Here is a 23,529-nt window from a genome sequence, read left to right on the forward strand (position 1 = left end):
AAGATAGTACTCTCAAAGCAGAACCCCTCCCCCTGGAACAAAAGGACCAGGAAACTGGCCCCTGACCCACCGCTGAGGGGACGCAAGAGGAGCTCCGGAAGAACAACTGCCTCAGGCTTCCCCCTCTGACGGTGACGAGGGTCCCGGCCCTGATGCTGTCGCTGAGAGGGAAATGGCAACATCGCCTGAGGCGGTCCCGGGCTCCACAGTGATTGCGGAGTCTGGCCCAGTGAGGGAGAGGAAGATCCCCTCCCTCCAAGGACTGAGGGGATGTGGGATGCCCTGTACTCCACACAGGTCCTAAGAGGAGCTGGGGACCTAGGATGGAGGGTGCAGCATGGAGTCGGTATTCCATATTTATTTTTTGCATGCCAGCCATATTTCCTTCTGCTGAGGAATCTTCTGCTGCAGTTCTGGCTGCATTTTTCCCCAACCCTGTTCATTTTCAGCCACCCTGTTTGTGGCTCCACCAAGAAGAGAGACCTCCCGGTGAATCTGCTCCCGGCTCTTGCTAAACTGACAATGTACAAGACCAGGAAAAGCAAGATCACCAGGACTGGTTTCTTTGGATATGGGTCCTTGTCTGTTCCAGGGTTAAGTTAGAGGTTAAGTCTGACATGACGGCCTTTGTCAGATAGTGGGCTCTTGGTGGCGTGCTCTGTACCACCCCCTTGACAATTTAATTTACAGACTTTTAATCTGTTTTTTTTTCATTTAAAATTAGTTAAACTGTCATCTTTTTAGCATCCTCTTTTTGAGGATGCTAATTTGTATTTTTTCTCCAGCTGTCAGCTGGAGTAGTCCTACGATCATTTAAATAGGACTACTACTACTACTAATAATACCATAATACCTTGCTTTATATTATTTAACATAATGAATTATTATTTTTAATGGGATAGCAATGATTCTATACTGAATTTCTTTTGAAGTTTAAACAGCTGCCTTCTGGTAGCTTATTACTTCCTGTGTGACAGGCCAGATTCACACTCATTTATAAGCACATCCCCAACTGCCAGGAGTTGTTTTAACATTCCTCTGATCTCAGCGTTTGTAAACACCTGGCTGAGCAGCCTTTTCAGTATTTAAAAGCAGGACTGTATTTAGTGCAGGTCAAATGTCTTTACTCTTTTGTCAATAAGGCAAATAACCGTGCTAGTAATTTATCCTGGACAGCAGAATTGAGACATTTTCAAACTCTGCTGTTTACCAATTATTTGTGACATTTGATGTCCTCCACTGACAAGGAACAGGTGATGAAAGATCAATAGTAATTAACGATATGCACGGCAAGCTTTTTTTTTTTTTTTTTTTTTTTTTAAATATTATTGCTTATTTTTAGAACCACCTAGCATTGCTTTCACAGACACCAAAACTGAACATTGCAAAGACTGTGTAAACTGAAGCAAAGACGTAACGTTCTGCAAATGGGGTGTCATTAGGGTTAAACGAATATATAATAAATAATAATAATAATAATAATAATAATAATAATATAATAATAATAATAATAATAATAATAATAATAATAATAATAATAATAATAATAATAATAATAATAATAATAATAATAATAATAATAATTTGAATCTGTAGTGTAAGTTTTATTTCAAACTTGTGCTCTCTATGCTATAACCCTTGAAATACACAGTGTCATTCACAAGGGTGTTCTGGGAGCCAGCAAACATTATAACAAATACACACCCAAAATACTCACAATATAAAAACAGCTAACCAAACATCAATAAAAAAAACATAACTTGATAATCTAATAGGACAGGGGATTTCATAATTCTTGAGGTTAAAAGAGAAAATCCTCATTCAGCTAAAAGACCCATTCCCAAAAACAGAAGTGGCTTTTCAGTGGTATTTAGATAGTAAATAGCAGTTATAAAAGAGGAAGTCACAACAACATATAGAATTGAATTCTGGATACAACCCCCCACTAGAGCCACTGTAGACCCAGGGTGAAGAGGGATAATAATTCCAGAATGTGAAGTCTTGATCTGATTGTTTTTGATTTTATGAAATTTTAATTCCATATCCAACTGTTTAATGGGTGTATCTCTAAATTGACATGTTTGAAGTTTCTACACAGAATGATCTTATAGCTGCATGGGTAGCAGCATGTCATTTCCAACGCATTGTCTGTTGCTAGTCTCAATATACTGAATATGTCTATAGCTTAAGAAAGTATATGAGGAGCCCATTCATCCAATCTAAGCTTGTCCGATTCCTAATAGTTAATTGATCTCAGAACTTTGTAAAGTTGAGTTTAAAGGATCCAAGTGATTCTGCCTCAACAACATGGCCATGTGACCCATTCCATACCCTCACCACTCTCTGTGAAAGAGTGTCTCTTTCAACAACATGACCATGTGACCCATTCCACACCCTCACCACTCTCTGAAAAAGTGTCTCCTTCAACAACATGGTCGAGTAGCGCCCATTCCACACCCTCACCTCTCTCTGTGAAGGAGTTTCTCCTTCAACAACATGACCATGTAACTCATTCCACACCCTCACCACTCTCTGTGAAGGAGTTTCTCCTTCAACAACATGGCCGAGTAGCGCCCATTCTATACCCTCACCACTCTCTGTGAAAGAGTGTCTCCTTCAACAATATGACCATGTAGCTCATTCCATACCCTCACCACTCTCTGTGAAGGAGTGTTTCCTTCAACAACATGACCATGTAGCCCATTCCATACCCTCACCACTCTGTGAAGGAGTGTCTCCTTCCCACTGTCCTAAGTCTAGCTCCATTTAAATTCCAACTGTGTCCTCTGTTCTGTAGTGCACTTAAAGCAATAGTGTGGGCTACCTATGTCAGCTCATTTTCACATTTTAAACACTTCAGTCATGACTTCTTTGTTCCAGGCTATAAATAGATTCAGCTCTTTCATCCTTTCTTCCTATGTCAGTCCTTTAACTCCTGGGATTAGTCTGGTTGCTGTTCTTTGGACTGTCCCAGGCACAATGTCCCTTTGGTGTTGTGACGGCCAGGCGTGATTTGTCATGATCTGCTTGTCATTCTTTGAACACTTGTTACACTGTCAAGTCACTGAGATCATTCTGCTTTCACGTGATTGTTGCAGAATAGTTGCACACAGCTCTATCACAGTTTATATAGGTCTAGTGGACCACATGGCACATCAGTTGACCATATTTATTCACACAGATTCCAGATTAGGGGATTTTCAAATTCTGTTTACATTCACTCTCTTTTTTTTATAGTTAACACAAGTGCAAAATATGCTTTGGAGAAAAGACCTTGACAGACCTGGTACAGTGACATGTATAGTCTTGAAGCTGCTTCCTACACCTGTTCAATTTTACACTAAATGATTATTTCTAGGTGAATGTTCAGTACATTTCACAGCTGAATCTTCTACCCTTGCTGTTTCATCAGTAATCAGGTATGTTTGCCTTACCAGTTTGTCTACATTACCTAAGGTAGTTATAAAAAAATAAATAAAAGCAAGCTTTTTGGAATTTGTAGCTGAACTAAAAAAACGAACAGGAAAAACTAGCTATCACCTGCAGTAGCGGTGGAAATTAAACAAGGACAGCTCTCTCTCACATAACCTGATTAGCTGACTGACCGTCATCCACCATGACGTCATTAGATAACTATTTAACAGCAACCCAGAATCAGCTCTATTAATAACCATGAGCGCGGGACATGATCTAGGGTGTAGATGACAAAGTATGCAGCGCTGCCAGAACAAGCTGACAGACTTGCAGCAAAAGCTAATTGATTCACTTGAGGAGAGACAGGAGTTAGTGCTCACATAAACAACTACATAAAAACTTTCTCACCAATACACACAATTTGATGATGCCTTTTTAAGTGTCTGTATTGAACCAGTTTTTTTTTTTGGTTTGTTTTTAACACAGATTTAATTTATATATGTATAAATATATCTGTAAAACGTGCACTTTCTTTTGTACATATAGGTTGCAAGCTGTTTTCGTACAGAGGACAAACATAATGAGTTCAGGACTGAAATCTGAATGGTTTTCTTTTAGTTTGTTGTCGAGTTAACAAATACATAAATATCACATTCTAATGACTATGGTTTGGAAACGGGCTATGCATAAAAGAACAAATGAGACATCAAACACAATAGCCTACTGGTACTGAATGTATTATGAATACTTGGAAATAAATCATTTAAGTTTCAATAGCAGTGGCTGTCTCACAATCATGCATGTATTATTCAAAGTTTATGGTATTCATTATACAAAGATGTACATTGTTTCTAAACCGTATCAACGCATTTAGTTTCTTATTGCTGTCTTGTATTATTCACTTTCAGATTGAAAAATAGATTGTATTAAATACACTGTACACGTGTATACTGTAAAAGAAGCAGATACTCGTGGACAGCTCAGTGAAGTAGACTAGTCTGAAGACAGAGCTATATGCGTTCTACTTTCATTGCCCCTGTCTCATTAGCATTCTAAAGGCAAACTCAATTTCAGTGTATCCCTGCATTGATACGGAAATCTCAAGCGTCCTTCCCATCTCACAGCTGACTGCGATTCTTTAAGTTAAAGTGCTTGCTGTTTCAGCGATTCGTTAATTTACTGCAGAATCGACAGTACTGCGCTCTATTTCTTTAAGAGTGACTTCAGCAGGATCTTTCTGTTTTTTTTTTTGTTTTGTTTTTTTGCATAGGGATTACACAGTACAATACCTTTCGATGACAAAAGTTCGCAGATGTGTTTTAAGAGCAATTCTACACAACTCAAACAGTTTCGCAAAATGTTAAGATCTGTCGAACGACACCCGACCAAGGAGAGGACTTATACATACAGTTTTTTGTCAAGATTATCATCATGACTGCCTTTAACTTTTCAGACGTGGAGGCATTCTTGGATTGTCACCCTGATCTTTTTAAGCAGTACTTAGTTAGAAAGGAAAAATGCGATGTGGTGAGCAAGTGGCTCAAAGAACAACAGCCACCCAAAGCCTCAATGGAAGAAAAACGGAGCCCTTCCTGGACAGCTAAGGGGGACGGATTACAGAGACGAACATCACACATGGAGCTGCGGAGGAATTTTGCTCGCTCCAGAGCTATGACAGCACACAGGACCTACGATGAGCATGTTAACCTAAGTACTCATGATTCCCAGTCTAGCATGAGGAGAAGAGCCCTCCTTAGGAAAGCCAGCTCCTTACCCTCAACAACAGCGCACATTCTGAGCGCTTTGCTGGAATCCCGGGTCAGTTTGCCCCAGTATACTTCCAGCGCCATCGATATCAAATACCGACTCAAGGAGTCCAATGAAAGGGAATTTTTCCTGGAGCTGGTCAAAGACATTTCTAATGACCTGGACATGACCAGCCTCAGCTATAAGATTCTTATTAACGTGTGCATTATGGTTGACGCAGACAGGTGTTCCCTGTTCATGGTGGAGGGTCCTCCACACAAGAGAACACTGGTGTCCAAGTTTTTTGATGTCCATTCTGGCACCATAGTGCTCCCCTCTTCCAGTATGGAGAATGCCAAAGAAGTGCAGGTTCCCTGGGGTAAGGGGATTATTGGATATGTGGCAGAGCATGGTGAGACAGTTAACATCCCGAATGCTTATGAGGTGAGTTGCAGTACCCTTGCCCCTAGAAAATGATGCATATACTATATACCTGGTCCACTATCATTTATTATTATTATTATTATTATTATTATTATTATTATTATTATTATTATTATTATTATTATTATTATTATTATTATATTTATGTTTTCATGCATACACAATCCAGGTACAACATTCTTTAGACATAATGAATACAAAAATGATTTCAAAAGCAATATCATTAATGCTACTTATAAAATACCTTCATTGTATGTTGATATTACAAGGTGCCTTTTAATGATCTACACAGTAGCAGATCTAAGAACCCCTGCCCATTACCTGGACATGTTTTCAATGAGCTACACAGTGGCAGATCTAAGAACCCCTGCCCATTACCTCTACATGTTTTTCCCCCAGTTTTTTGTCACCTATGATAACATTACCAAATATAATAAAATATATTACAATTAAGTAACCTAATAAAACAACTTTATTTTATGTGCTCTGACAAAAGAGTTACATCTCTGGGGTGCTGTACAATATATACAAATACATGTTTGTCACACTATGATAACTTTGGTATTCCAAACTCCTGAACCCATTATCTATCAATACATAATTAATTAACAGATCATTTACAGGTATATTATTATTATTATTATTATTATTATTTATTATTATTATTATTATTATCAATCAAAAAACACTTTCACATCTTGTCCCTATTAAGTATTGCACACTAATAACCATAAACTGCAAAGGTTTGGTAAGGACTGCAGCTGTTCAATATGGCTCTGTAATTACCCAACAGCTCTTATTTACATTCACAGCAGTGCTATTCCTAAGTGAGTTTTTTAAGAACATAAGAACAGTAATGAAAGACTGGAGGCCAGTCCATTCAGCCCATCAATGCTTATTCCAAGTCCAGCTATTGAAACCAGTTAAAGATTTGTTCGCTGCATTCCACCTCTTACAAGCCCACATCATTAAAACATACCACAGGCTTCCTTCAGAGCTAGGTACAACATTTTATGTCATGGAATGCAGTAACTCTTATTAGTGAAAAAGAGACCCAATTTGTATGGGTTCTTAGCTTGTTAGTAAGTTGCAAGTGTCATCTGAACAGTGAACTCTCAACCCTCTGTAGTGAATATATCGTTTTGTTCTTGCATAATGCACAGCAATACATGTTTTCAATTTGCCTGTTACACACACATCTTTCATTAGTCAATCCAACCATTATAGCTTTGCAAATGCTTTTCCACTCTCTCTTTTTATTTAGTTGGATCACTTACACATACTCAGTGTTTCCCAGGATTCAGGATTTATGATTATTTATTTAATGACAGTACTAAATTCTTAGTGAAATATGCAGTCTTTAATAAAACACTTGATCTTGGTAAGTGTGGAATTCATTGCAGTGCTTGCCCTAGGGCATCTCTGAATTGCACACATACTAATATTGCAATTATTAGATTGTAAAAGTAGGTCAGCGCCTTTGGAGCACTGATCGACACACTCCAAGGTTGCAGCTCAAGTACAAAGAAGGGGTTGAAATAGTCCAAACTGTGTTTGCCACTCAAAGTGTGAATAGAGGATAGATTATTCAATTCCATATCCTATGAAAAGGTATAGCATTTCAAAAACATGAAGGACACATAAACCACATTTTGTTTCATCAATAAATGCCTGTATAGAGTCAACTGGATAGCAATTCATTGGCATCAGTCTTCAGGTCTCAAATATCATGATATTGCTTGAAAGTGAATCGATTATGATTATGATCATTAATGAGTATAAAATGAGATGGGGACATTTAAATAGAACCATTAGAGATTCCATACTTTGATGCTTCATATTTGGAATGTTTTTGGATTTACATTAACTTCTCACTTAATTTCAATTTCAGGAGTTGTGCATGCTTTGCAATTAGGCACTGAGAAACTAATTCTGGGTAAAAATTACAAAAGGTTTCTATAGCAATGTGTTGTAGCAGTTTAGAGATACTTACCGGTAAATGGAAGGTCCCAGTTGCTTAGAAATCAGTATGCAGTACTGTGACTGCCAAATAAATAAATACATATATATATTGCTAATGAACCTGGTACTGAAGGAAACACAACAGTACTATAATGATAAAAAAGGAAACCGGGTTGAAGCTAATTTAGTTGAGTGAGGGGTGTCTTCTTTCCTGAGCCTTCTGGGCTCTTTCTTTGAAAACCTTATTATCAGTTCCAGCTCTGCTGTGAAGTTATGAGTAGTGACGGCTCCTGCTCTCATGATTTGCTGCACTGTGCTGTGGAGGCTGTGTTCAGAGCAGGAGCCTCAAGCTTTCTCATCTTTTTTTATAATAAAACCCTGCATACTGTATACATGTTATTGATGAATTATATATAAATGTTGTGGTTTGTTTGTCTTTGTTTAACACTGCAGACAGTCCATATGGGTATGTGTGGCAGTGCCCCACCCCTGGGCTATTTATTTGTGTATATGTTACGTGTAGTGTGTTAATGTTGGTGTATAGTCATTGGTACACGGGATATAAACGGGTCTGTGTAACACGAGTGTTTAAAATGTATATTTGTATTTAGGCACAAGGATTGCCTACGAGAAGTAAAATGTAATATGTGAGCACGGGGAATTGCACTTTATTAATTCACATGCAGTTGTACTGCAACTCCAATTGAATGACTGATTAGCAATCTAGTCTCAGTACAGCTGCATAAAAACCGCATGTTTTCACTAACCATTGTTTTGACTCACCGTGTTTGTCTGTTAGTGCACTGTTTGTTTAAGTGTTAGTCTATTTTGTTTGTCTATTTATTTTGGCCTCATGTGCCGTGTGCTGTTTTGTTACAAACCTTTTATTTTCTGTCTCTTTAAATATTAAACTGCGCATCAGCTCCTTCATCATTCCAAAACCTGTGTTCTGAGTCGGTTCGTGTTTCTGGTCTGACGTCACCCACTTGTGACAGTATGGTGTCAGAATTCTTAGTTGTTCTTAGAGCTAGGTATACTATTGTCTATATGTATTCTTGTGATTAATGGCAAGGTTAAAAACAGGGATGCTTTGAGTCTATAGGGATACTGTTGGGAGCAGTTCATCAAGCTACAGGGAAGGAACTATTTATTTAATAGAAGCCAGTCTGCTTCTTTTGGACCAATTCATTAAAGTCATTTAAGTCATTAACTTTATAGTGGGTAGTTAAGAAGCCCAGAATTAAGTGCAAGACTATTATGAGTTTATTATCCTACATTAGGTAATATATTCATAATTACACCTAATGATGTATGGTAAAGGTGCTTTCACACAATAATTCAGCATAAATATGTCAAAACTGCATCAATTCCAGATCAGCCGCAAATAGGAATTGCAGGTTAAGCAAACAAATAAAATGTTTTCGTGAGAATATCACAAGGCACAATACACAAGACAAGATGCAGCTAATAAAATTCGAGTTGGTTTAGAAAGAGGACTCTGTTATGCATTGTGCTCTCGCCATTTCAAACCACTTTAAGCTAAATGTAAAAGTATGAGAAGGCGTATAATATGCAGACTTAACATTTTTTTTCCCCCAAAGGAGGCAGGGTTGACAGGATGAAGTCAGTCGATGGATAAGATTCAATTCACAATAAGACCCAGATCTGAGGAGCTCAAAGAATAAGTGTGTGACAGCAGCCAATGTTTAACCTTTCTGGCATGATAATCATTAAGGGATTCTGCCCTGTTCCCTTGATAATAGCTGAGACTGAAGAAGCTTCATCTGTTGGTAACAGTTGTGTGTTGCATTGAAGCTGTTACTATAGCTGAGTTATGGCACTTTATAATTCTTGGCAAAAGTGACAAATGTGATGCCACAGCAAACTAACTCCTATAAACTGTGATTGTAATGTATGTTATAATATATGCTGTATAGAACTAGGGCTATAGGAAATGCTATATATGAAACTTTCTGTGCTACATCTACACTGAACAAAAATATAAATGCAACATGTAAAGTATTGGTCCCATGTTTCATGAGCTGAAATAAAAAATCCCAGAAATTTCATACGCACAAAAAGCTTATTTCTCTCAAATTTTGCACAAAATTTGTTTACATCCCTGTTAGTGAAAGATAATCCATCCACCTGACAGGTGTGGAATATCAAGAAGCTGATTAAACAGCATGATCATTACACAGGTGCACCTTGTGCTGGGGACAATAAAAGGCCACTCTCTCAGTTTTGTCACACAACACAATGCCACAGATGTCTCAAGTTTTGAGGGAGCGTGCAGTTGGCATGCTGACTGCAGGAATGTCCACCAGAGCTGTTGCCAGAGAATTAAATGCTCATTTCTCTACAATAAGCCACCTCCAACATCATTTTAGAGAATTTGGCAGTACGAACAACCAGCCTCACAACCGCAAACCACGTTTAACCATGCCAGCCCAGGACTTCCACATCCGGCTTCTTCACCTGCGGGATCATCTGAGACCAGCCACTTGGACAGATGATGAAACTGAGGGTTTGCACAACCAAAGAATTTCTGCACAAACAGTCAGAAACCGTCTCAGGGAAGCTCATCTGCATGCTCGTCGTCCTCACCAGGGTCTTGACCTGACTGCAGTTCGGCGTCGTAACCCACTTCAGTGCTCACTGTCGATGGCCACTGGCACGCTGGAGAAGTGTGCTCTTCGTGAATGAATCGCGGTTTCAACTGTACCGGGCAGAGAGCAGACAGCGTGTATGGCGTTGTATGGGCGAGCGGTTTTCTGATGTCAACGTTGTTTACAGAGTGCCCCATGGTGGCAGTGGGGTTATGGTATGGGTAGGCATAAGCTACAGACAACAAACACAATTGCATTTTATCTATGGCAATTTGAATGCACAGAGATACCGTGACGACATCCTGAGGCCCATTGTCGTGCCATTCATCCGCTGCCATCACCTCATGTTTCAGCATGATAATGCACGGCCCCATGTCGCAAGGATCTGTACACAATTCCTGGAAGCTGAAAATGTCCCAGTTCTTCCATGGCCTGCATACTCACCAGACATGTCACCCATTGAGCATGTTTGGGATGCGTGTTCCAGTTCCCGACAATATCCAGCAAATTCGCACAGCCATTGAAGAGGAGTGGGACAACATTCCACAGGCGACAATCAACAGCCTGATCAACTCTATGCGAAGGAGATGTGTTGTGCTGCATGAGGCAAATGGTGGTCACACCAGATACTGACTGGTTTTATGATCCACGCCCCTACCTTTTTTTTTAAGGTATCTGTGACCAACAGATGCATATCTGTATTCCCAGTCATGTGAAATCCATAGATTAGGGCCTAATGAATTTATTTCAATTGACTGATTTCCTTATATGAACTGTAACTCGGTAAAATCTTTGAAATTTTTGCATGTTGCGTTTATATTTTTGTTTTTGTTTTTGTTATTTATTTGGAGCAAGGTTGTGTTTATCAAGACAAAAAGAAAGAAAAGGTTGGGTTTGATCTCAATTAGTGTGCATAAAACACAGGTCGATTTCCCTACCAATTGCAGACCTGTTTTCAGTATCATTAATGACACTCCTAGCCACTTCTCATGGGAAAGGATAGATTTTTAAAAGAATTTATCAATGATGTGCTGTCATAGGCAAACGTGAAACCTGGTTTATATCATCACCCGCTTTATATCACCATTTATGCCTCCACAGCAATCAAGATATAAAGCAGGCTAATACATATTTTTTTAATTTAAACAATCGTAAGGACAAATATGCAAATTCTCGAACAAGCACCATGTGGCAAAAATGACCAGGTCAGTGTTTCACTCTTTTTTTTATTTTTTATAAATGTATTAACATTATAATCCCAAACATGAAAACGGATGTCATCCCAGAACTAATTTAAAAAAGAGCTTTACACTTCACTTTTTATACTGTAATAATAAAATAAAAAAAAAACAACTGGGTGTTTAATGTGCTTCCTATCTTTCAGGACCATCGATTCAGTGACGAGATTGATAAGCTGACAGTGTATAAAACCAAGTCGATTCTCTGCATGACCATCCGCAATAGTGATGGAGAAGTAACTGGAGTGGTGCAGGCAATCAACAAGAACCCAAATGGAGCTCCTTTTACTGAAGATGATGAAAAAGTAAGAATTGTTTTCTCGTTCTCGCTGTCATCTCGTTGTCCTTGCTTTCAAATCTGTACTCATGCAGGAAAAGCAATCTAAAAACAATACCTTTATATCTGACTAGTAAATTAGATTAAAAGAAAATGGTGTTACTTTAGATAAAATGTCTCATTGTCTGCTCATAGTGTAGCGTGCACAGGGGAAGGCAGCAGCAGGGCTGGTAGGTGACATTATGACACACAAAGACATAAGCCCGATATGCTCTCCTTGCAAAGGAGCCGGCTCTTCTGTACAGCCTTATCGGCGCTTTAGTGCGAGAGGTCCCGGGTTCGCACGTGCCCTCTGCCTGTGTGTGGATTACCTCGCCCTGTGTAATGTGCCTGGCTGCGGGAACCGAGAATAATACACTGGTGTCAGAAGTGGACGCAGGTATCCCATCATGCACTCATCGGATTGTAGCCTGGTGAGCAAGTCTAGGGCGGACTTGAGGTTGGCAGGAGAAAGTATAGCGTGTACGGGGGAAGGCAGCAGCAGGGCTGGTAGGTGACATAATCACATACAAAGACATAAGCAACACTATGTACAGTGTAGTATAAAAAAACAATTAGGAATTAAATGTTTAATCCCAATTTGTTGAGATATTCTCCAGATATGTGTGTAAATGTGACATGCAGATGGACGGATTGACAGACACCACGTAGATCTCCAGAATCAGATATTACGCTAAGTTAATACTAAGTTTCCAGACTGATCAAACATTTACTGTTGTATACTGTACCATTGTAAAAGCATAGCAAAGTTCAGTAATTCATTGCACTGTGAAATATTTAAATCGCAGAGAAGAATGCTAAAGGATTGACTTAGCTTCTTTGTAAGGATCATATTTTGGTGTATACTTTGTTGAAAATAATTGGGAATTTTAGAAGCGTATTCAATGTCATCTAATACAAGTCACTGCCCCGTGGCAATGCTGGGAAACCTTATTCATTTGTAATACTGAACTAGGTCACTGGACTGAGGCTCACATACAATCTGTGAACACAGGTATTAAATACTGAATTAGATGAGTCTGCACTACACAGACAATACTAATTTACAACATCAATACTTTATTAAAAATTAATATTGCTAATATTTAATTGTAGAAGACAGATTGACAGTTAATAAGCTATATGGTATAATTGCATCATTATTATTATTATTATTATTATTATTATTATTATCATCATCATTATTTGTATGATTGGTTACATGCCGTTGTCTTGAGTCAGTTTTAAGTATCATGTTTAGATTTAAAGTTAGACACACTATAAGAATATTTAAGAATATTTTAGTTCTGTGAGGAAGAGACGGTTCCTCTGCATTCATGGTTACAGAGCTTTAAAGCTTATCTTACTGAGGAGTCAGAATGTGTAACGGCTGTGTAATCGCACAACACTGCCCGTTACATAAGCAAGGACTGGATGAAAGACTGGGGGATAAAAAACACTGTTATGAAAAGTGAGTAAAACATCCTTCGAGTCTTTGCTGAGGTTCAGCAATGCCTTTTCTTCAGCCATTTGCTAACTGTCTGTTTGAAAGCCGTCAACTCACTGTAATAATTACTGGCAGATATCAAACATCAGGCCTAAAAAAAGTCTTGTTTTCTTGTGCAACCAACTGATACTAATTACCCACTCCTATTGAAACGTGTGCCACACGAGCAGTGGAGAGATGCTGTCTGTTTTCGTGTTGCTGCCCTGCTGTGTGTACTGCTGGACGGTTGTGTGAACAGTTCTCCACCCGTTAGGCATGTTGATCCAGGCGTTAAGGAGGAAAAATAAGATATCGTGGATTCCAAGAATGAGGACGTCAGCCAGCCGCTGTTTCTCTTACTGTGGTTGAATTACAATTTTATGATATGTTTGCTTTCCTTAGTTTTTGTATTTCCGATTTCTCTCTCTCTGGATCACGAGAGGCAAGCAAGTTGGTTATTTGGTTGCAAGGTGTGTTAATATATATTACACGGTTTTGTTTTGTTTGGTTTCTTTTCACTGCGCACTTTTCTATGTGTATTCATTGTCTTTTCTTTTATTTAATTACACAAGTTCACAGTGGTATTAACAGTATGCTTGGAGGCAGTTAGCATGGTTTTAGGAAAGGGAGATCGTGTCTAACTAACCTGCTTGATTTTTTTGCGGATGCAACAATGACAATAGATAATTGCAAAGCATATGACATGGTTTATTTAGATTTCCAGAAATCTTTTGACAAAGTCCTGCATAAAGGATTAATTCTCAAACTGAACACAATAGGGATTCAAGGAAATGCATGCACATGAATTAAGGAGTGGTTAACCTGTAGAAAACAAAGTACTGATTAGAGAAGAAGCCTCAAAATGGAACGAGGTAACCAGTGGAGTACCACAGAGATCAGTACTAAGTGCTCTGCTACTCCTAATCTACATTAGTTCTTGTAGAATAAGCAAACTTGTTAAATTTGCAGACAACATAAAAATAGGAGTGGCAAACACCGTTGCAGCTGCAAATGTCCTTCAAAATGATCTAGACAGCATTGAGAACTGGGCAGACACATGGCAAATTCCATTTAATATAGAAATATGTAAAAGAACTGCACGCAGGCAATAAAAGTGTGCATTATAAATACCATATCAGGGCTCTGCATTTACATTTTTAACTACTGGCCCCTCGGGCCACTGAGATAGTGTTTTTACTGGCCTGGATGCAATTTTATCTGGCCCAATATATTTATATATTTTTTCACAATGGTTTTTATTTTCAGTATGTTTCTAACTGTGTATGGTAACCAAAGAGAGCCCACGTCTCAAAAGAAAGTGGCTAAAATAAGACTTACAATATATGTTACTTCAGCCATTAAAAATGTATATAGCAATGCTAAAAAGTATGGTAATCCAAACACTGAAATTAGAAAGGTAATTTAACAAATATAACGGACATAAATATAACAAATATAACTGACATTGTTTGAACACTTTGTGAACCTGGCTAAACTTTACCAGCTTACACTGTTATGCTGTCTGCTTGTACACACACATTTGCCTTTGGTAGCGTAAGGGACCAGAGTTTGGGTGATCGAATACACAAAAAGGTTGCACCCTGGGTATTCAAATAGGAAACTATTTGAAATTCCCACCCCTAATGCCAATAATAAACACTATTAAAACAATATTCATAGTACAAAATAATAGCAATCCCATATAGAGTGTTGTCGCTTGTGTAGCCTCTCCCAAGTCAGCTCCAATTTTGCTGAGTGATACCAGCGAGTCCTGGAAAGATTCTGAACGGCATTTTTGACCTGAACACATCGGATCCCAAATCAAAAAGTTAAAGACAATTCGATCATGTATCTGGGTATCCATCGGGACATCTTACTCCGAGACTGGATATGATCTAAACGAAATATTGAATTCACAACAAATAAGGCTGCTGTTTTATCTGTAAATCTGGGAAACTGACAAAACGTTACTTTTTTTTCCCTCTGTCATAATGAAGCCTCCACTCTAAATGTTCGTCTTCATTTTTTTTCATAATTACATTCTTTATGATTTATTGATTTCAGAGCTTTCCTTTTGGCTTATTGGTTACTTTGTTGTAGAAAACCTGATTTGTAAAAGATTTTCCTCAGGAACGAGTACCAACTCAGCACTTTGGTATGTAGTCTCTCACTGTACAACGTGGCCGGAAAGTTAGGATTAGTTCGTAATTATGTTTTAAAAAAAAAAAAGGTTTGTAAATTTAATTTTCAGCTTTTTGACACACTAGCCCGTTTTCCTGGATTCATGAAACGGAAGCCATATGATCTCTCTCTCTCTCTCTCTCTCTCTCTCTCTCTCTCTCTCTCTCTCTCTCTCTCTCTCTCTCTCTATATATATATATATATATATATATATATAATACTAATTAAATGTAACCGGCCCAGTCGGGCCTGTGGTGCTTCATAACTACTGGCCAAACTGTGCTCTCTACCGGCCCGGGGCCACTGGGCCATGGTTAATGTCGAACCCTGCATATGGGAGATACTGAAATTGAAGAAGAAACCTATGAAAAAGATCTAGGTGTTTATTTTGACTCAGAAATGTCTTCATCTAAATTCTACACAATGTAGGGAAGCTACAAAAGGCCAACAAGATGCTCAGATATGTAATGAAAAGTGTTGAATTTATCTAGAATATTGTGTTCAGTTTTGGTCACCTCGCTACAAAAATTATATTGCTGCTCTAGAAAGAGTGCAAAGAGCGACCAGAATTAACCAGTTTAAAAGGCATGTCATATGCAGACAGGCTAAAATAATTGAAATTGTTCAGTCTTGAACAAAGAAGACTACATGGCGATCTGATTTAAGCTTTCAAAATTGTACAAGGCATCGACAATGTCGACCCAAGGGACTTTTCAACCTGAAAAAAGAAACAAGAAAATAGGAGGCACTTTTTTGCACAGAGAATTGTGGGAGTCTGGAACGAACTCCCCAGTAATGTTGTTGAAGCTGACACACTGGGATCCTTCAAGAAGCTGCTTGATGAGATTCTGGGATCAATGAGCTACTAACGACCAAACAAGCATGATGGACTGAATGGCCTCCTCTCGTTTGTAAACTTTTTTATGTTCTTATGTGGTTTGGTCTGGGGTGACCTGGTGGATTGGATGGGCAAGGGTAAGGGGACTGTACTTTGGATGTCTCTTTCCTCAGTTCTCTCTGCCTAACTTATTTGTTTTATTATAGGGATGGCTGTGGACCACAAGAAATTGGTTGTCTTACATTTTCATTGCTTGCAGCCACCACTATTTTGAACATTTAATAACATTTTTGTCTCTGGTTGAGTGGGGAACCAAAGGTCTTTCTTTAATTTAAATAACTTGGGTATTTGGAGCGCCTCTTTGCTCCTGGTTAAACCAAGGGGTGGCGTAGTCAGTACTGCAGCCCGAGTTACCTACAATAGGAAAACGTCATACTTGTGTTACTGCTCCATTTTCTTTGAAATCCTACTGACAGAACTTGGTCAGATAGTAAATGTTCGTGCAGCGTGCCTAATTTTAAAACATTTAATTATTTTAGTGTCACAATTACTACTTGCTTTTACATTCATTCTGAAAGAATCAATCATTTTTATAATAATGAGAGAAATCGATCATACTGAAATTCATGGGTTGTCCCAAACAGTGATGTGGTGGTAAATAATAAAGTGGATAAACTCCCCTGCTTGGTGGAGTTGAACAGATAAATTGAACAGACAGTCCTTTCTCTCTCATTACGATTAGTAGGTTACTCGTGATCTCTTTGGTTCAGAGCCACAACCAGTGTTTGCAGCAACTTTTCAAAGCTGCGCAGTGCAGGATCAGCACAAATTTCTGCAGGTGGAGTTGAGTGATGTCACGCAGCAGCTCTCTAAGAACACGCATCTCCGCAATTCTGTCTAGAACTGCAGATCTGTGGAGAACTGCAGAAATCTGCGCTACAAGAACACCACCACTGTACTACTTCAAGACAGGAGAAGTGTGGTGTATTGAGATGCTTGTGACTGTTGTTTATGATAAAATTTGGCAACTTCATAAAATCACTGCTGTAAGCAGTAAAAGTTGCTAGATTTGTCGCTAGCTGTCAGTCAACACAACACAGACTCTTACTGTTAAAATATCTTGTCATTAAACTAGGATTTGCGCATCACAGGAAAGTAGAAATGAATAACACCAACACCTTGGAACCAGGGGGATTCCTTTTCGTCTCAAGAAACTAGGAAGTGCTTCAGTTAGACCCAAGCCAGTTGTCACTTCTGCATTAAGAAAACCAAGAAAATATTCCTCGATGCTCACACTGCCATCCTCAATATGGACACTGCAGAAAACAGTTGACATCATTTCAAGATGGTTTATGTCAGGAGTACAGTCTAAAATGACTGCATAGTACTTGGCCATCTTGATCCTGTTGATAAGTTCCTCAACCACCTTGCTCCTCATCAGCTGTATCATTTTGAACGTCCTTTCCAAGGTTGTGACAGTGCAGTTCTTTGTTTCTGATCTGGCGTACATGCAAGGGTCAAACTTCACTAGAAGCTCAACCTGAGCTAGAAAGTTGCCATTATCATGTTCATACCATTTTTCATGTGTACCACGAAATGCCATGCAACGCTGGGCCAAGAACTGAACAACAGCAAGCAGATGTTCTAAAACTTTACACCAGTACTGTTGTTCATTCTGTAATTGGGCTTGCTCTTCTTGATCAATGGTCTTCTGGTATTTGATTTCAAGCTCCTTCCACTTTTGCATGCTTTTCATGTGGTCCAAAGATGTCTCATGATATTTCAAGTGTTTTGCCATGTCACACCATGCTCTAAACTGTGCTGAAGTCAAATGATGCTCTGAGTTACTAAACAACCTGCAACAAAAACAGAATATAGCACAGTGTGACATACTCTTTTTCCATTAGGCATCTTTTTGTAATAGTTCTCAGGTGTAAAACGATGATCGTACTGGGAGGAATCAACTGGAAAACTGAAATTTTCTACTTGATGTGGTCCCTGCCTAACCAGGTTTACTCTTGTCTTGTCATCAATTTTTGCTGCCAACGTTCCAGGATCTGTGTCTAATGTGGCTGTTAGATTGTGTGGTGCTGACTGGCCTTCACTGCTTTCTCCTTCACACACACTCCCTTCAACTTGCTGTCCTTCTGCCTTGGCCACTGCTAGACTAGGGAAGTCTAGTAAAAGTGATTTAAAACCTGATTTGGTCAGTGAAGTAGAAATCATACTGTGTATCAACTTCTATAAACTTTAAAATATTGAAATAAAGCGATTAGGTTTCATTAATCAGCCTTTAAAAATATTTTTTTTAAAGAGTTATTATTTTGTCATACTTATACTGTACACATATAAGCACCCAGAGACACACATATCTGATTAACACAATTCATACAGCACACATAAAACTGAAACTGTATTATTCAGAAGGTTGCATGAAAATATAAGATCATATGTGGTGATCTTAACACACCTAATAACTTAAATACAATAATGAAGGTTTTAGAGACACTGATAAGCAGTAATCTTGGACTACTTAATGTTAACGTTCTGTGAAACCAGCCCTATAAGTTTAAATCACAAAACAAATATACTGTATGTGCATGATTTAATATAAAAATACACCTTTTGTTGCATATTTCAAAACCTATGGTGTGCTGCATGTCAATATATAAAACAAAACAAAAAATGTAAATCATATTTTTAAATTAATAGTTGTAATACATTGCACGGTAATGTGGGTTTAATTGTACAGTACTGCAAATACGATTCAAGTAGCCCACTGACAAATACTTTTGCTGTTAACTTCCTTGGTTATTTATGTTTGTATGTACGTTACTCCTAGCCATTTACTTTATCAAATATAACCAGTTAATACACAAAGGAGAAAAAAGAACGTACAGACTGAATTAGATGCTATGGTTGCTTTTCTTTTTTATATTAGGTATTTCCCGATGACTTTTAAAATGTTGTTACATGACTACACAGTTGAATAAGTGCGTTTCATAGCGTCCTCCTCGTTCGCAGCATTTAACCCTATAGATTCCGACATTAGCAGAAGAAAATGGGAACTCGTGGAACAAATGAAATACAGATAGTAATAATAAACTTTTTTTTTTAAAATTATTATTATTAGTTCTTTTTTTTATATATTAATTTCAAGTTTTTAAATACGTTTACCAAAACAACATGTAACCCCCTTAGCATTATTTATTTAACTTAAAGACTCTCAGACTCAGAGTGCTCCAACCTATGTTATCTTGTTTTCAGACTCGTAGAAATGCAAGGCAGTGCACCTTCCATCGGCGTGCAATGATTTTGTTGTAGGCGTTGGAACCGTGGACCGTGTTAAGTCATCAATATTATGAATATTATGGTGTAATATCAACTTCGGGGGTGCCGAATGCCAAAACAGTACCTGCGCATTTATCGATTTGGTGCAGTTAGTGTATTTAAAAAATCAAAAACAAACAAACAAAACAAAAAAAAAACTTCAACCTAGTGCCCAGAGGTGGCTAGCGCCGCCCTGGGACTGGCAGCCGTAGTTAGGATTTTGGATGGCAAGAAACTCCCAAATTACTTGAAAACAAATGAGGCATGCAATTTCAGAAAGTAGCCACAAGGTGGCAGAAAATATATAACATTGACTTCATACTTTCATTTAGAACAACTTACGAAAGATTTGGGTAACACGTTTTGTCTTTATGCCATTAACATTCATATAGAGTAAGTTGTTTAAAAAACAAAAATGTGCAGGTGTTTTAAGCTGTATACTGTAACCATATACTATGTTTTTAAATTTGATTAAAGATTTAGAGGGGTTATAATTGACATGATTAAGTATCACAAAAATGACTTTTAGGGTTCATGAAAGGATTGTTGATACAGTTGCCAAAATTAAATAACATAAAAACGTCATTACTTTTTTTATAGTTCAGCAAATCAAATCCAGCTGTTTCCTCATTCTTTTTATCTAGAGTAACATTGTAAAGGTATCAAGCTGGGAATGGTTCTGCATTAATTTTGTTTATTGGTTTTTACAAATTAACAAGTTAGACAATGACAAACAACTAATTGTTGCACTGATTATAATTGAAGACAGAAAGAGGGAGAAAGAGGGAGTATCAGCCTTGGTTTCTTTAAAGGTAAATTACAGTAGACAGGACAGTGAGTTTGTCAGCATGGGAAGAAAAGGGTTGCCATGCTATATACAATATTCCAGTAGTTCCCCTTAGTATGAACTTGATTTTTTCTAATTTAGCGGAATGCATAAGGTCCCTGATCCAATGAGCACAAGAGGACGGGGCAGCTTGCTTCCATCCAAACAAAATCAGGCATCTGCAAAGGTCATGGTGTCTGACAACAGCCTAGATAGGGGAACATTGTTAGGTGCCACACTGAAAAGTGCAATGGATTAGGGTTCTGCGTTTGTAATGGTGCTGCAGATCTCCAAGGCGTAGAGAGGAATTCTGGAACATCTATTTGTTTGTTAAGCCCAAGGGCATTATGCAGCGGGAGTATCTAATCATAGTTACTAGCTCGTTGCAGCTCCAGGTCCAAGGCTGTTGTCAGGCAGTGACTCTGCAGCTCCTCCATCCTAAAGGCTTTCTAGCTGGGGAGAACTCAGAGATGCAGCAACATGAAGGGGTTGTACTGCTGTGGGCAATCGCTGGTAAAAGTAGTTCTTAGAAAAAGCCAGCACATATAACAACGTACAGAGATCTCTTTTTTTTTTTTTTTGTTTAACTTTTTTTGTTTTATTAACCTCCTGCAAGCCATATTTTCTGTAAAATAAACCAGTATGGTTATTCTAATAAAGTGATTCTAAGTGATGATGGGGAGTGGGCAAAAAAATTATGTGTCCCCTAATTTTGATTGCTGATGGGAGTGCCGGAGACAATGCAGTGCTCCCTGTGGAATCCCCAGTGGAGATCGGCAACTTTGCATGACCTCTGACTTGTGGGAGATAACACCCCCTAGTGTTCATGTGCTGTACAGCTGCAGCAGTGTGTCAGAGTCCCTTGGCAGTTTACCTGGATACACATGTTAACAATTAGTGTGGGGTGACGAAGTGCCAAAGGAGCGCAGACATTCTATAAAGGTCAGAGAGCCTTGAAAATGAAACGCACTGAACTACATGTTTTAAACAAGCTCTAATATCTAACTGTGACAGCTTAATATGTACTTCCATTATTAATCTGTAATTAAAAAAAAAGTTTGGAAAGAACTCATTGACTGTAGCAGCAAAATCTGTATTAATCTTAGATTCATACTGTTCTAAGATTATTTTGTTGCGAACAATTGAAGTTATATACAGAAATTTCTATATGCAGGCCTTAAATCGAATGGTAAAACTTTCCAGCCAAATCCCCTTTTTGTCAGATTGCAGTTTTATTGATTATATGGTACGATTAGCAAAGTCTGCGTTGGATCTTCGGTGTGATGTATTTTAAATTTAATATCAGCTTTAGAAGATTCGAATGATGAAAGCAAAAGGAGAGGCCCCAGTGGAGTTTATTACTTTGTTGCATGAAGAAGTCATTTAAAAATGCCCTGAAGATACAAGCTGAATAGCCAGGCTGCCTTTTTCCCTCCACAAAGTTCTGGAATTCTTTAGAGAACTGATTTGATCTTTCTACTCTGCTTCAAATGCTTTGATCCAGGCTTTGAGATCCCCTATCTCCTAGTTAATTGGAGTCAGGCTTCAAGTGAGATATGTTTGATGGACCCTGACATGACTCGCTGCATGTCTCACCCTATTTACATCTTGCCTAGTGAGACTGTCAGCTTAAAAATGTCAGCTCTTTTATCTGACTTCTCCCTTAGGGGCCAGTTTACTGTTACCACCTGAACTCTTTCCTCTCTTTTTTCCCACAGCCTTCTAAATAACATTCACAAGATGTGCCTGTTACGTCATATAGTGGCCCATCCATTTTCAAACACTAGAAGTGGTGCTCATCAACTGGAACTGAAATATTTTCCCTCATGTATTTTTCATAAATAAATGAGTAAAGTTATAATACAATGGTGTGAAGTACTGCATGTATGCCCCTTATTTTCAAGGGAATAAAATGCAGAATAAAAGCTTAGATACCCCTTTATCTAGAAGATATGGTAAAGAATATAAAAAAATGGGTAAACTATTGTATTTGTGTAAGCATGGGAGAGATACAGAATCAGTGTCTTCTTTCCTATGTGAGAATGTAAAGTTGGTTGGGAAGAGCTAGGCTGGCCAGTGCCTCTGCTCTTCAATGGGTGTCATGAATCCAAGGTCAGGTACAAGGCGCTAGTCTCCTACAAGAGCAAGTGTGTAAACACAGCTTCTATGGTAATGTAACTGAAACCATACTTCCTAGTAGATCTGCCCGGTATTATCTCAAACAAATAGTGTTCAAATGTTCAGTGAAATACTGAACTGCCATTTTGTTTTTGTTTTGTTCTCAGGTGCTGCAGATGTATCTACCGTTCTGTGGGATATCGATATCCAATGCGAAGCTCTTCTCAGAGTCCCGCAAAGAGTACGATCGGAGCAGGGTATGGGGAATGCTCATTTATATTGCCTGCCTTTTATAAATCACTCCTGCAAACCTACTCAAGTCATTAGACATAATAGAATACACTTTTTGCATTCTGAAAGGTATAGAATGCTTTCCAACATATTACTTGATAAAATCCCTTAAACATTTTTTTAATTTTTTTTTTTTTTATTTCTATCAAGTTTCTTAAATTAACCTTATAGGACAGGACGTTTTTGGCCTGTTATATATGTATGCAATAGGGCCAGACAGGGTGTCAGTATACGTCCAATATACGGACAACTCAGGCGAGAAGACACCCTGAAGGCCTTACTGGAAGTTTATTCCAGCTTGGAGACTAATGTAGCTTGAAAAGTTATATTGTTCTCCATGGGCATTTTTTACATTTCTATAGAAATCCCTTAGTATTCTGTAAAGCTTTTTTTTATAAAGATGTGCATTTTCCACAGTTGAGACAATTCGTTTTTTTGTTTCAGCCAGTCCTGAAAGACAGTTAAAATATAGTAAATATATATATATATATATATATATATATATATATATATATATATATATATATATATATATATATATATATGTATATGTGTATATTTTCTATTTTTTTCCCCGTTTTTCATTGTCTTCGGTTCATTTAATTGTTCTTTATCCAAATCGACATGTCTTCTTACTACTTTTGGTAATTGGTCACTCAGTTTCTGTTACTGTACATCTGTAACTGTAAACAAGATGGCTACGGGGAGCACAATTTGTTCATATGCGGAT

General features: G+C 38.1%; 1 protein-coding gene across 1 annotated transcript in view; it reads left to right on the plus strand.

Annotated features, from left to right (window-relative positions):
• Positions 1 to 4,583: 4,583 nt before the first annotated feature.
• Positions 4,584 to 23,529, plus strand: part of LOC121313620 (dual 3',5'-cyclic-AMP and -GMP phosphodiesterase 11A-like) — a 43,803-nt gene continuing 24,857 nt past the window's right edge. Inside the window, exons 1-3 of the mRNA XM_041246348.1 lie at positions 4,584 to 5,604; positions 11,560 to 11,718; positions 22,676 to 22,765. Of these exons, the coding sequence (XP_041102282.1) occupies positions 4,846 to 5,604; positions 11,560 to 11,718; positions 22,676 to 22,765 (1,008 nt within the window). The 5' untranslated portion in view covers positions 4,584 to 4,845. The remainder of the gene's footprint in view (positions 5,605 to 11,559; positions 11,719 to 22,675; positions 22,766 to 23,529) is intronic.

The sequence above is a fragment of the Polyodon spathula genome, chromosome 3 (assembly GCF_017654505.1).
Source record: "Polyodon spathula isolate WHYD16114869_AA chromosome 3, ASM1765450v1, whole genome shotgun sequence".
NCBI classification, from domain to species: Eukaryota; Metazoa; Chordata; class Actinopteri; order Acipenseriformes; family Polyodontidae; genus Polyodon; species Polyodon spathula.